We start from the raw sequence: 15,073 nt of genomic DNA on the forward strand, positions 1-15,073 counted from the left end.
TGAAATAACTCCTTGAAATTTACTGTGAATGAAAAATGAGTGGAAGAAATTTTCAGCAAATTTCAAAAGGAAAATGTTGATTAATTAGTTTTCTTCTGACAATAAAACAGAATGGAGATTTGTATGAACGCAGTAAGAGATAGGTAATCATTTTTTAATTTTAGCCATCGATGAGTAGGTGCATGTGACAGTCCACAGGAAAAGGGACCGTCCCTGGTAAAAATATTCTAAAAATCATTCTTACTGACGCTAAGCACAAAATATCTGCAAAAAATGCAAAAGAAAAAAAAGTGTAAAAATTATGAAGATTTTATTCATTGAGATTACGAGTTTTTCCATTTAATTTTTCTAATTTTTCTCCTTTTTTTTAAACAGCTACAAACCAGAGTTATGGCTGCTTGAAGTTCCCGGTCCAGAAAACTTGGTTCTTAGACGAAGCTGTTGAAAATTTTTATTTCTCATGGTCAGGGTACAAAATTGACATATTACAATGGAATTAAGTATATGACCTCTATGGCCACGAAAATCAATGAAACCTCTTACTATAATTTTTCATAATTGTGCTAAAAAATCAGAAATTTTCTTCATTGGAACACATGTAAAATATCAACACTTTATTGCAAAACCTGACGACCTTACTTTTGCACCATCATGTGGAGAGTATAAAAGAGAGCTTTCTGTTGGATTTCAACATCCAATTTTATAACCCAATTCTGAAAAAATTGCCTATTGAAAATTGCCTGAATGGACTAGAGTTCCTTTTCCTGTAGATGGCCATACTGGCATACCATTGTTTCTCAGAGACTCCATTCCAAGGTGGTAAACTTGCTTTAAATAGTTCAATGTTTTTCGAGGATATGACTGTGTAGTTTCTGATCAAAATTTCACCAGATTTCAAGAGGAATCAGAGAAAAAATGAGTAAAATTTTTGGTTAGAAAAGTCCAACAGTTTCATTGTGAAACTACGATATGAGAAAGGAAATTCCGTAATGTTGAAATGCAGTGGCGTTCTTTCATCTGGGGAACAAGGATACGAGACCGTAAATGCAGTGGCGTTCTTTCATCTGGGGAACAAGGATACGAGACCATCCAAGGGGAAAGGGATCCAAGCTTTAATATTAAAATCTAATTTTACGCAAGAAATTTGTTTTGCAGCATATTCTTAGGGATACGCTTGTGAGACTATATAAGAAGCTCAAATCTAAGATGAAATTTGAGAGAGAACACTCATTTTACAAGGAGTAATCTTTTTTTTGGTTTCGTTTATTTGAATCCCATCTTATTGGAGGCAAGAACGCTCCTCCTCCTCAAAAAAAGTTGTTCTGCAATCACACTTTTCCTGAAGTGTTTCCTTTCCTCTTGTGAAACATTGGACAACTCAACAAATTTTGGTCTGAAAACACTGGTTACAACTCTCCAATTCAAATGAACTGACTGATTTCACATGCTTGAGAAACAGCAAAAACTCCTTGTATAGTGAGGAAGGTAGAACCGTTGACGATTTCACCGTAGCTGAATGGCTCCTCAACTAGATCTGAGTAGAATTTGCTGATATTCAGAGACGGCTACCTCAAAAAAGGCACACAAAATGGTAGTTTTCAGCAAAAAAGTCGTTCTCAATAATGAGGAGAGAAATCTCAACAACCGATTCTGACAGAGATGCACTGAGTCACATCAAGTTTGAACTTTGATTCCTAAAAATCAACCACGCGCACAATCTGCATAATTTCAAACAAACTTTTTCAAGTTTTGCCTTGTCCACAGGCAGCTGTTCTTAGTTCCTGGCGACTAGCTTTGCTAAGAAAAACCTAAGATAACCTGACCTAAATGATTAGACAATCTTGCAAAAAAATTTTCCCATACCATTTCAATCGTTTAATTTTTCTTATTTGTATGTCTTGAAAAAACAAGAGCTTTGGATCAATTGAGATCGTATGAGAGGAAAGCCTCTAACGGTTGGCAAGATTTCTTGTTCATTTAAGTTAGATTTTCTTTGGTCTTTCTATGCGCAAACCTGATTTCCGCCACTGAGAAAAACTGCCTGCAAACGAGGAAAATTTGAAAAGCATGTTAAAATTATGCATGCTGCGCACTGAGGAGAGGCTTCGATGTGCCCATCATGATTCTTAAGATATTTAAGCTGAAGAGAATGTATTCACTTTGCTGTGTATCTTGCATACAACAGACCTTTTAATGAAAATACAAAAAAATTTTGTGACCATCAGAGCAAAATTTGTTAAATTCAGGTCTATTTGTTCCCAAGTACAATCAGTCAAAAACGTTTCTTTCACTCTTTTCCATTCAAACACCGCTTTTTCTTAGATGAAACAAAACATGAGCTTCCAAACGTGTTTTTTCAGGTTTTTGTTTATTCAAAATTTTAACAGCAATATAAAAAATTAACTCTCGTGGGTAAACTTTAATTCTCCCATTGTCAACAAAATAACAACCTATCATTAAAAATCTTAACGTACACAAAAGAAGACCCTGTAAAATGAGACATACATGTCAAAAATATATCTTTACAAGGACTAGTTGGTGCTCAAATATTGTAACTAAAACTATTCAAAATGTTTCAGACCTATCAATCGCCAACAGTTCAATTTCAGGGCATCCCACTAAACCGGTTCAGCACTGTAATTACCATGTCTCGAAGCCTCTGAAACATGTAAAACGCACATCTTAAAACATTAGATGATCCACTAATACATAACATTTTAAAAAGAGGGTTTGTGGCCAAAATAAGATTCAATAGTAGGACTTGAAAAATGAAGAGATAATAATTCAATGAAATTCACCAGATGAAATCTCTTTGGGGTCTTAATGAGATTATTCATTGCCTGAGAAAGAACAGGTAAAGTCTACAGGTCTGTTTTATAACTTCATAGGCATTCTTAAACACTACTTAATGTTTGAAATTAAGAGATGATTCTGACCGTCTGACCGTAATAAAACATATTTTATCCAATATGATATTTTTTCATGCTGTTATTTCTATGTTTTTTAGGTTTAAATATGACTGTTTATGATAAAAAGAATCTTAAAAGTTTCTAAATGAGGCTATTACATGCCACAGAAATTAGTAACTTCAGTGCTTTGTCTTCGGTAAAATTTCGCGATAAACATGTAGGTGCCATCAATTTTTTCTGAGACAAACCCCTAAGCTGCAAAAAGGTCTTAAAGTTGAAGCTGTAAGAGGAGATCCTATACACTATGAAAGAGTCCACCTTGATATCCAGTCGAATTTTTCATACATAAATCGGGAACAAATACATTAGCAGGGTTGTCACTCTGCCTGAGTGAGGACTACTAGACTGCAGCCATGACAACCCTGCTAATGTAGGTATTTGCTACCTATTTGGATATGAAGTTTTTGACTGGATATAGAGTTGTGATCGCTCATAATGTGGGGGATTTTCTCTATTACGGCCTCATATTGGAGAACTTTTTATAAGCTTGGGTGTTCCCTTCAGACTTCAGAAGAAACTAGTGGCGCAATAAAGTTTTTCTCAAATTTTTAAAAACTGCGGCAAAATGTAAAAAATTTGTAAGCCCAAAAGATTCAGAAATGTCGCCAGATTACGGAAAACATCTTAAAAATGTCTGGATACCTTTAAGAATTGAAGCACTAGGTGAGAGAGGGGCACTTCTTGGTTGCGGCATTTCTGAATCTTCTTTGCTAATTCATGTCTTAGAAAACAATCTGATGGGTGATTTTGCTGAAAATTTTTGTGAAAAACATCGTAGAATCATGAAAAATATTCAGCAAAAATTTCGATGAAATACATGTACTCACTTTCCTCACAACGATTGAAATATCAGTCTAGATTCTGAGAGACCACAACTGAGCAACCCCTTTCTTGCACCCAGCGCCTCGATTTTAGTGAGTTTTGACGAGATCAATTTTTGTCAAGTTTTTAGTTTTATTTTCTCTTGTAACAAAAATAAAAATACAAGGGCAAATCGTTGGCAGGCCATACATTTTTTCTTTCTTTGCGTCAAAATGTGATAATTTAACTAAAAATCAAACATTATTTTTTTACCTGAGGTTTACAAGTTTCTTCAAGCCAACTGAATATACTAGCAGATAGAACATCAAAATTGGCCACGCTTACGTTGCAAAAAGTTGTGTATAACTCCTCCATGATATTCTGAAACTAAAAAAAGGAATCATGTCTTGATGGCTAAAAAATAAGTAGTTCAGTTTAAAATAGCATTTTCAGATAAAAATTTTAAAATCCTGCAAATAAAGTAGGTGCCATACTTATTTCGCTAAATATTCCTGAGCTCAGAAAGGTAAAGCCAGTGCAACACAATGAGAAAAAACTCATTTTTCAGATCATTCTTTTCTACTTGTGTAAGAATGCTTAAGAAATTTGAATTTTTCTTCGAAAAAACAAACAGCTTAAGGGCAAATATCAGCTGATAAAAAACTAATGTAACTAATTCCTAGGTTTATATAATTTTAATGGGAAATTTAGGGAAGCCTTACAAGAGGGGTGGAGGCGGTGGGGGTTATAAAATTCGAAAAAAGTGCTTTACATAATTTATGGACAGCCCCTCATTTTATATTATAAAGTGGGTATTAAATATTTGATGATGAAGGACTTTGTGATATGTATACTGAATGTTGATGGTGAAACTCTCAAACTATGTATCTTATTTGCTGTGTTTAAAAATATCAGCTTCTACTTTATTTATTAAAGGGAGAACAACATCATTTCTTCATTGCGCGAGGAAATTAACATCATTCCTAGAGGTTTTTTTTAGACAAGAGAAGAAAAATAATGGAAGTTTTTATAAATTGACGTTGAATAGTTCTCCATTTGAAAAATAGAGATTGATGGGAAGTCTGTGACCTCTGGAAGTTTGGGAGTTTCACCATTGATATGAGTTACTAAAATGTGACTGCTTACGGAAAAAGGAATCTTGATGCACAAAGAGAGAGCAAAGTAATTCTTGTCCTTGAAAGAGCTATTCTCGTAAGTTTGATTTGAAAATTTTAATTTAAGCTTTTGATTGATGAGAAAGACTCTCCAGTGGTCCAATGAAAAAGGTGTAAGCAGTTTCGTTTATTATTATGCTAATAAAAGGTGTTAAAGACCCTGCTTGTAGAACCAAGGGGTTGGGCCCAGCTTTTCATTATTATTTGATATGACGTTCTGAACGACCTCCTGGGCCCAATAAGTTTTAAAAACAGAATGTTCTGCATGAATAAAAAGATAAAGATCAACCACAGTGCATTGCCTACAAAAACTAATCTAATACAAATGAAGGATGAAACTGCCAAAACATGTACGTCAGTTCAGGAAGTTCCAGACTTCCTGTCATTATTAGTTTTTTAATGGACAAACACTCTACATCATTTCTTAAAAACCTCACTCGTTTTTTCTTTCTCTGTGAGAAATAGTGTAAGAAAATATTGAAGGTTTGTCCTCTTTTGATATGATAGAAATGGAGCTGAGATATTGAAACACCGCAAATGAGGTATCCATTTTAGTAGATTCACCACGGAAATGATAATACTGAAATGAGTTACCACTTGAAATTTGACTTGGTCTGATATACGAGTTTCAGTGTGGCCGGGGGTGCTTTGCTGGGCTTTCACCATTAGTTCGTAGTTTGCCTGCATGATCCTTAATGCCATGACTTCTTTTCTGAGAGCATTCCTTTCTTCTTCTAACATTTTCTTCTGCCGTAATAAGAACTGTGTAGGAAAAAAAGAAAAAAGATGAAGATAGATGCAAAAGATGTAGGGAAACTGGGATCTATGGTAAAACCTTATTGGACCACTTGACAAGGTACGAAATTCAACTCTATCATACCAAAATTTCTTGCAGAACATGTTGAACATATTGAAAAATTCAAAAATAGATTCATAAGAGAAATAAACGTTTGTACTCTACATTATGAACAGCGCTTTCCCCTTCAACCTTCAACTTCCCCTTCAAGAGAAGACAACCGCCAACAAACGCCAAATTAGGCATTGAAATCGTCCTATGCGTTAGGTTTTAGGTCCATTATCGAATAAGTAAATTATCCTTCTTGCAATTTAAAATCTAGGACTAGACATATTCTAACTCCAACTAAAAAATAATACTTTAATACCTTTTCTAAAAAAACTTTTAACTGAGGTCATATATTTTTATCTATTTTCTTTGAGCGTTGGTTGCTATTTACATAAAGAGACAGTTTCCAGGAGATATATTGATGAAAATAACGGAACATGCAAGAAAAACCAGGAACAACTACCTAAACAAATTACTACTCCTGACTTCCTTATTTAATGACATTTATAAAATTTCCTGGGTTTAACTCAGATCTGTTGCTGAAAAACATTAAAGAGAGCAACTTGGTTATTCGCCTTAAAATTTTAATTCTCTGAAACTTTGAGTCAAACCTGGATGTAGTCAATTGATTTCTGGAGAACAGTTGCTTTGCTCATTTTATAACTGGATGCATCTGTTGGTTGACATGTGTGAACAAGATCTTGAAGGGAGTCGTAGCCTTTCTTAATTGCATCTCGTCGCTTTTGCTCTGCTTGTGTGTGTGCTTCTCTCCTGCGTTCCTTGTAACTGATGGGAGAGCCTTTCCCTTCACTATCATCATCCTCTAGAATAGAAACGCTATTGTTAGATTAGAAATTGATTTTTTCACGCATACAAAACTATAGGTATAGGCAGTTTCGTTTTTGCATGAAACAGCATGGTTTCCATGATTTCTTCATTTTCAGGTTCCCTCGGTTTCTCTGCTTTTCCTTTTCTCTACTTCTAAGATTACCGTTTCCTCTGACTTTTCCAGACTTTTCAACAAAACTTCTGCTAAGTCTATCTTCTTTTCATTAACCTGACTTCTGCTAAACCTCTGAACTTTTCCACTTTTAGAGATTTAAATTAGAGGCTATCATGCTCTCTTAAATTGACTGCGTTAAGCAGAAAGGAACCAAGCCACGCTTTAAACTTTCAATAATCAGCCTGCAGATCTTAATACTATTACTTAAGAAGCAATTTGGTGCATTCTCGATATACTTCCATTATTACCTGTGTTTCACTATTTTATTAAAAATATTTCCTGTTAGTAAAAATACAAAGTACAGGACAAAATACAAAATACTAGTACAGTATAACAAAATTGGCTGAATTTCTTCCATGTATCCTTCTCTCTCCATTGAAACCAATGATTTAGACTGGTTAAAAACATACTGCCGAAGTGTGAATTTTGGTTGAGTTGTCTCAAAATTTCTGCTCAGATTTTAATTTTCAAGGGGAGACTTAACATACGTCATGGCTTGAAATTTTTACAGAATATTCTGCACACAGAGAAGAAAAATCACCAAAATTTTCAGGAAATGACATTTAGAAGTTAAAATTATGGAAATGTTACTGACTTTTTTCAAACCTATTATATCTTTGTGTGTTTTTAAAAAAATCAAAGATACACATTGAAAAAGAATGACAGAAAAAGGAAATTTGTAGGCACCCAAATTCATGTTTGTTTTTGATATGTCTCAGGTGCAGTCGCACTTCCAAAGATAGATAATGCCTCAGGCCCAATTCACATGGTTCAACTCTCCATTCAACATTTCTTCCTCTTTCTTTTAATGCGTAAGTGCACCATGGGATACCGACACAAGAACACGACAATCGGATGAAACTTGAACGGAAACTTGAGATGCTGTCAACCTCCACTATTCGTTTGACGTTCCATCCAATTATAGTGGGGTCAATTCTGAGAGAGAAAAACACACAAAAAAAGCAAGGGGGAAACGCTGATCAAGTGATCCTGCTGGTTTGTCAAACTTTTTCCCTCAGATCGGTCAAACATCGAATCCCCGTGACCCTCCGGGATCAGTTACACTCTTGCTCATTTCACCCGAGTCACCGATGGGATGGGAAGTTGAAACAAAATTTTAAATCCACATTAGCCAAAGCCGCAATCTAGGCAAATCGGAGGTTGTCCGATGAAATGCTGAGCCCTGTGAATTCCGCTTTGTTTTCAAGCTAAGTAAAAGGTCATGAATGTGTTCAAAAAATGTTTTTCTTAAAATTAGCCTGCTCAAGAACGCCCTCATAGCGATTTAGAGTGGCATTTAGTACTTTTTCTGGAAATTTTTACTAACAAAATGAACACTTGGACCTGAACTTTTTGGGAAATTGTCTTCAAGTTCATAAATTCTTTTTGATTTTATTTTTTTTTAATTGTATAGTTTGTTTGAAAGATACCCATAAATAATTCTAATATGACTAAAATCTATCCGATTACATACATTTTCGCAAATTTTTATTTCAATTTATCTTAAGAAAATCGGAATTTCCTTCATCATCACATGCGAGATCTAGCCAGCAGCTGCAAAAAATGCTTTGAACGCAATGCGCTGACTGAATTTGATAGATGCCCTTCTGATATTTCCACAGATCCATTAGTTTGACATGTGAAAGGACTGGAAAATTATTTCATTTATACCATCACAATCATCTTGTGGGGTGGCTGAACTCCTGTTCATCCTGTGCAATATGTGGCAACAACTATGTAAAGAATCTCAACGGATTTAGGCTTTTCAGACAAATTGAGAATAATTCTTTCCGCCTTGAAAGAACGGATTGCATTCAATGAGAAAACATCGCTGATTATAACCCACAGGAAAGGAAGAGCTATAGGGAAAAAACTCGGACCTCCATAAGAGCGATGCCCTGATACCTAACATTTCATGTCTTCAGACGAAAAATTGGAATGAACTCATCATCTCGGTGACTCAAAAGATGGGGTGGACTTTATTCCCCAGCTTCAAAAATTACGTGCAGGTGTGGATTGCGACGGATTTTTGCTCCACGAAATGCGGCATGCATAGGAGCCAGACTAGTATGATGCTCTAACTCATAGTTGAAGAGTTCGCATCAGCTTTCATTAGAAAAAATTGGTGACCAATGAACGGGTCTCCACATGTATGTACAACGCAGAGAAACTGCAGCGTAATTAGGTTGAATAGCACATGGAGTTATAATTCATTCGCTGTAGAAAATAAGAGGGGGGTGGCACAGAATGTCCATACAATACCTCCTAGACTGACAGTCAGTCAAGGTTATATTGGTCCATCTCCACCGTCCATCCCACTGCAAAACTCCAATATCAAGGTAGTAGTTTGGGGGCTTGTAAAGTCTCAAAAGAAGTAAGGTTTAGCACTAATGTAATGAATTTCTGGATAAGGATCTGCGAAAAAACTTAGAAAATTCGTAGGAAAATATGGAACTTGCACGTAGACGGTAGGGACGTTCGGCGAACTTTATTTAAAGTTATTTTATTTCATAAAAATTAAAACCGCGAACCACGTGGATACCCAAAACAAAACCAAAGGTGTTTGTTTTTAAACATTGCCAAATTGCGCAAATTGGTTCAAATTGCTACATTTTACTAATTATTCCTTCTTTCGAACAAAAGGAATTTTAACGGCAAATTCTGAACCAGACGCTTTGATTGGTCCAGAGCGGTTCATTCCATTTATTTCGAGTTGAACCAAAATAAGCGGGAATTTCAAATAATTCCGGATATCCTGTTCAACCAATCGTTTCCGTTTCCGGTACAGTGTTGCCAGTTGAACCCAACACATAAAACTGACAACACTGTTTACCGGAAACGGAAACGATATGATAAGCAGGATATCCGGGATTATTTGAAATTCCCGCTTATTTTAGTTCAACTCGGAATAAATGGAATGAACCGCTCTGGACCAATCAAAGCGTCTGGTTCGGAATTTGCCGTTAAAATTCCTTTTGTTCGAAAACAGGAAAAATTGGAAAAATAATTCGCGGGAAAGCGGGAGCAAATGAATTTTTTAAGGTTAGAGTTAGTTTTAGTTAGAGATTTACTCATTGATTTGGATCAAAGAGTACATAGAGTCGTAATGGAAGTGGGTGAGCTGGCGTCACTTTTAAGCATTTTCCAGGTCCCGAATTCCGAGACTCCTGTGAGACGCCGGGTCACTTTTTTGATATATAATCGATTGTTTGCAATACACAGATTCCCGGCCATCCAATGTAAACAAAGAATATAGGAATCACCACGTATTTCACACCGTCATTTTGGATCGAAAAAGTGACCCAAACTCAGCGCACACCGGGCTCGGAACTCGTCAAGCAGAACATGGCGCCAGCTCTCCCATTTACATTGCGACTCTATATACTCTATGATTTAGCTCATCGATTGCCAAATTCTATTAGGCAATTTCATTTTTAACAAGAAAACGGTTGGGCGAATTTTTAGACTCTCAGTGAATTTTCTGCGGAGTACGAAGCAAATTCCTTGAACTTTTCAAAAGAATCAGCACAAATGCTCTCTTTTTAAAATTTAAATTGTCCAATTAAATTTGACAATAGCTGAAGTGCCTTGGTTCCTTTCTGCTAAACGTAGTCCAAATGGCACTGGCTGAAGTTAATCGGACGACTTACTGCTCATCAAAGTCCTTGACTCGCCAGGTTTTCCTGATTGCCAGAAGCCATAGAACTGATTTTTTTTTTCATGAGCTCCTACTGATTTTTTTAATACTTCTGTATTTTTACTTGTATTTTCAACTATTTACCCAATGATAGTGATATCCACCTCAAAATTCCATGTGGTTGAAGTTTTCCTAGTGTGAAAATCAGATTAATTAAAAGTAAGAAAACAAACCATGACCGCTGCTGCTTCCGCTGGCATTACTAGGTTGCGGCACATACAGAGATCCTGTGCTGCTTGAGCTAGAAAAAGTGTGCTTCAGTCCAAGTGGACTCACAGGTTCTTCCTTCAGATCCATGTCCTTCCTGAAAAAATCATCACTGATCATGATCACTCACCACTCACCAGGCGACTGCTAAGAATAACATTTCAAAAATTTTACTGCAATGTTAATTTTGACAGTAATGCTTTGACAATATTTTAGCGGGCACTTTTAGCCAGGCAGGACAAAGCGTAAGTAAGAGGAGAAGATTCTGGACGGGTTTCAAACATCATACTTTGGCCAAAAAACAAATCAATGGAGATAGTCGCAAGACATGCATCTCAATTGGGATATTTCCTTTAAATACTTTCAAATCTTCACTGCTGTTTTATTTGCTGGATAAAAAAAAGGGCAAACACAAATAAAAAACTGATGAACCTTACGGCTTGACTTTTCATGGAATATTCGAAGTACATGAAGGAAAGTTCCTTAAAATTCCAGGGGATAATGTTCGTCAGCTCAAATAAATAGAACATGACAAGGAATCTGGGCTCATAAAAATGAAGATACATGTTTAAAAATAAAAGTCACATATTAATGTTGTGATCAAGAGTAAATTCCTTGATTTATCTTCGGTACATTGTCTCATGCACGGACTGTAAAGGTTTTTTTCATTAGGTATATGATCAACGGATAAAAAGCCATCAGTTTCTCCAGGGCCTCTCACAAGGAGTTACTGTTGAAATTCCTTTAGGAACAAGACCAATCCACACAGGTCAGTCATTCCCGAGGACGAATTTTGGTACTCTACTGCGCAGTGACGTAGTATTGAGTGCATACAATGTATTTCTTATGGGAGCACTCAATTGTACGTCACAATGAGTGCTGCGAGTTAGGGCCGGGCGGGGGAGTGGATTTCAAAAAAGCTGCGCAATGACTGACCTGTGTGGATTGGTCTTGTTTAGGAATACCTTCAGTATGCAACTTAGGTCACAGAAAATCTCCTTGCTGAGAAACAGGTTTTATATTTTGCAACTTCAACCTCTTTTGATTCGGCCATCAGAAATTTTTTTAATTGCCACAGGCAACAGAACTTTCAGCTGAGGCTTTTTATTGTATCCTACTATATGTAATAATAAAATACTTATACAGAAATCTGAGAACTGATGATCTAATCCTTTGCCTTCATCACCATCAAAAAGATCACACAAAACGTTTGTTCACTCCATTACAGCGATGGCCCAGGACCTAACGAGTGCCTTATCACAGTGAAATAAAAATCTAAACCGTCACTTAATTCCTGAACAATGAAGGTCTTTCAGCAATGGGTAAAGTACAAAAAATTCCTCTGTGATCTTCCACAGATGTTCTAGAACTAGCAGCTCTTGGAAGCAAAATAATTCATGTAACTTGGAATGGTAAATCATCGAATGTTACTCACCAAATTTGGAGTCAGAAGTAGGTAAAGTAACTGAGAATAAATATCTCAGTTCCACTGAAAGGGACATTACACGGCAAAGTAGGTAATTGAACGCAATTTGATTAGAAGATACACGCCTGTTATTTGTTGCTGTTATCCTGTTATCACTTATCAGTCACGAAAGAGGTTATGTAAACTAAAACAAACATCTGAGACAACCACACTGCTGCCAAGTAGTCCTATGATTGTACTTTTTTTGCCCATAACATCTCCGTCCTTTCCCACAGATACCGCTTCTCTTCTATTTTTCAGAGCTGTTCAGGTTTCTTGTAATTGATTGAGTACCTCAGACTAAAAGAACACAGATGGAAATTCCAGGTAATGGAAAAATATTTTTAAAAAAAACCTTTTCCAATGTCATTATGAAAAAACCATTTACCAACACGTCTCGCAATGTGTAAACATAGGAAAAGCTTTCATCGACAGTTGGTAGTTTTACCTAGTTGAAGCTTGTAGGTAATGAACATTGTTTTTTAATTCCACCATTTTTTGTACCTACGTAGGTACGCATATATTCCTCGTTTTTAATTTAGCACAACAATTAATTAATGGCAGCAACTTTTAAAAATATTAGCAACAAAAAATAGAACGCGTTCTTAATATTTTTTTTTAGAAATCTTTTTAGTTTAGTTTAGAAAATTTAGTTCGTACAATAAGGCAATGTGGAGAAAACAATTTCAGTTCACGTAATACTCGTAAAACAGTCCAACAAGATGCTCCGTAGATCTACAAATCTCAAGATTTCGACGCGACATAAAGTGCCTTCATTTGCCTGGAATGCAAAGAAGCATGCATGCAAATGTGCCGTATTGGTGTTGCAATTTACTCAAGCTCTCAGGTTCGCAACTGCGAACATACATACCTTTCTTTGCTTGCAATGTTTAGGCTTATACAAAATTTGGATTACTTTCTACCGAACTGGACCCATTAAATATTTCACGAAAGACTTAACTTAAGTACTAGACAAAAGCTTCCATACTCACTTAAATTAGGAATATTGTTTTTTAAAGTTCTATTTCACAGGTCTAAAGGAATTTTTGTCCAAATGTCTTGTGTTGGAAAAAAAACAACAACAAAAATGGAAAAAAATAAAAACCCCGGTAAAAATTGGCAGTAGAATCTGTGTTCCAAAATACCTTAGACCTAAAGCCGGCTGTAAGATTTTCAATAGCTTCTATAGTCGGATGCACAATTTCTTATAGCCTTTTATAGCTGATGACGATTAAGCAACAGCCAGGCGATAAAGTGTATGCTAAATGTTACTAATAACGGATGCTAGGACTTATTGAGTTTTTGGACTACCGCTCTATTTTTGGGCCGTAGTATCTTGATTTATTTTGCGCGGAAAGCTGCGTACTTTTGAAGGATGCCTGCCATTCCTAATATGTTGGAGCGCCTTCAATTTCGTATGACACTGTGCAATACCTCTGGTGTGAAATAGTTGCTTCAAGCGCCGTTACACGCTGCGGCGCGGCGGGCGGGCAGCCAGCGCGAAAAGCGCATTAGCGCCTACAAACCTAACAGGGATACTTCACGCATTGCGCGATGCGTGAGGTATCCCTGTTAGGTTTGTAGGCGCTAGTGCGCGCTTATCGCTGGCAGCACGCCGCTCCGCTCTGTGTTAGGCTCCAATATGTATAATCTCGCGGAGTTAGCGTTTTTCAACTCATGATTTTGAAATGTTTGCGAATTTCTACACAATTTCTTATAGCCTTTTATAGCTGATGGCGATAAAGTGTAAAGCCCGGCGATGGGAACTATAGCCCGGCTGTATACTTGTTTATCGCTTCGTATAGCCCGGATATATGATTTGCTCCACTTTCTACAGCCAGCTATACGATTTTCTATTGCCTTCTTTAGCCGGCTATAAGAATTCCTATGGTATTTTGAAACGCAGCTCCTATCGCCAATTTTTACCAGGGAAAGTAAATTAATGAAAAACATGAAAAACTTTACCGAATTGCACTGATCACATAGGCTGCACACCTTTCCACCTGACACATTCTGGATTGCTCATGACTCAAACCACGATAATTAATTTCCTTTGCCAGAGTAAACCATTTTAAGAGTCGGTAATAACAATAACAGAATAGAAGTAGCTTAAGACCGCTAAAACCATGACAAGAGTTATGATAGTCGACAAAATGCAGCATAAAAACCAACCGAAGTCAATGGTCACCCGCATGCCCATCGATTGATCGAAAGGCGGAAGGTCCCTATGTTTCACTTTCTTACACGTTGTGAATCGATGAAATAGAAAACTTTTCGAAGGGAATAAAGACCGCCGTGAATCTGCCGGCGCACTGATTTAAAAACTACACTGTGATAAGACAAGAGACTAATTTGAGAAGAGAAAGAGAATCATTATATTTTACCCTCGGATTGACACGGATTTACTGTAAATGGGGGCAGAAATCATTGCTATTGAGAATAAGGGTGGAAATCTGAGTGATTAAATTGTGCGAACAACTTATTTAAAACTTAGCCTATTTCAGTAAAAAATGCAGCCTGTTGGTTGTGGATATGGAGGGATCTCTCTGTAACAGCTGTTTTACCTCGGGGAAAGGAGAGAATGCTTTAAATCTATCGAAATTTGTGTTGTCTGCTGCATTTTAAGAACAGCGAGCTTTGAAAAAAACCGGTTATTTTGGCCTTCTCTTAGATCCTCCTTGAATTTTGATGTTGTTTCCGATTAAGTGACGTTGTGACATTCATCTTTTTCTGTCGATTTTGACTCCAAGCTCGTTGCTCCAAGCAAAATTCCTCTTTGCATAACAGCGTTGCCGAATTTAAACCTTCGAAATGGGGCAAGCCAGAGAAAAGGTTAAATTATCACGTGGCGATTTGCTAATTTTTTTTTTTTTTTCAAATACTGTAAGTGCTTAGATGAAATTTTTGAATTG

General features: G+C 36.5%; 1 protein-coding gene across 3 annotated transcripts; it reads right to left on the reverse strand.

The window, feature by feature from the left end:
• Nucleotides 1-2,349: 2,349 nt before the first annotated feature.
• Nucleotides 2,350-14,275, reverse strand: LOC109038776 (max-like protein X). 3 transcript variants are annotated; one of them, XM_019053964.2, is made up of 6 exons: nucleotides 14,127-14,275; nucleotides 10,663-10,793; nucleotides 6,401-6,612; nucleotides 5,540-5,707; nucleotides 4,044-4,157; nucleotides 2,350-2,659 (listed from the first exon to the last, which is right to left on the reverse strand). In XM_019053964.2, the coding sequence occupies exons 1-6, from the start codon at nucleotides 14,171-14,173 to the stop codon at nucleotides 2,606-2,608; spliced, it is 726 nt and encodes a 241-aa protein (XP_018909509.2). In that variant the 5' UTR covers nucleotides 14,174-14,275; the 3' UTR covers nucleotides 2,350-2,605. The 3 variants fall into 3 exon arrangements, with proteins under 3 accessions (XP_018909509.2, XP_018909510.1, XP_072159321.1); XM_019053965.2 differs by lacking the exon at nucleotides 14,127-14,275 and adding an exon at nucleotides 12,132-12,303; XM_072303220.1 differs by lacking the exon at nucleotides 14,127-14,275 and adding an exon at nucleotides 11,841-11,862.
• Between the last annotated feature and the right edge of the window lie 798 nt (nucleotides 14,276-15,073).

The sequence above is a fragment of the Bemisia tabaci genome, chromosome 8 (assembly GCF_918797505.1).
Source record: "Bemisia tabaci chromosome 8, PGI_BMITA_v3".
Lineage (NCBI taxonomy): Eukaryota > Metazoa > Arthropoda > Insecta > Hemiptera > Aleyrodidae > Bemisia > Bemisia tabaci.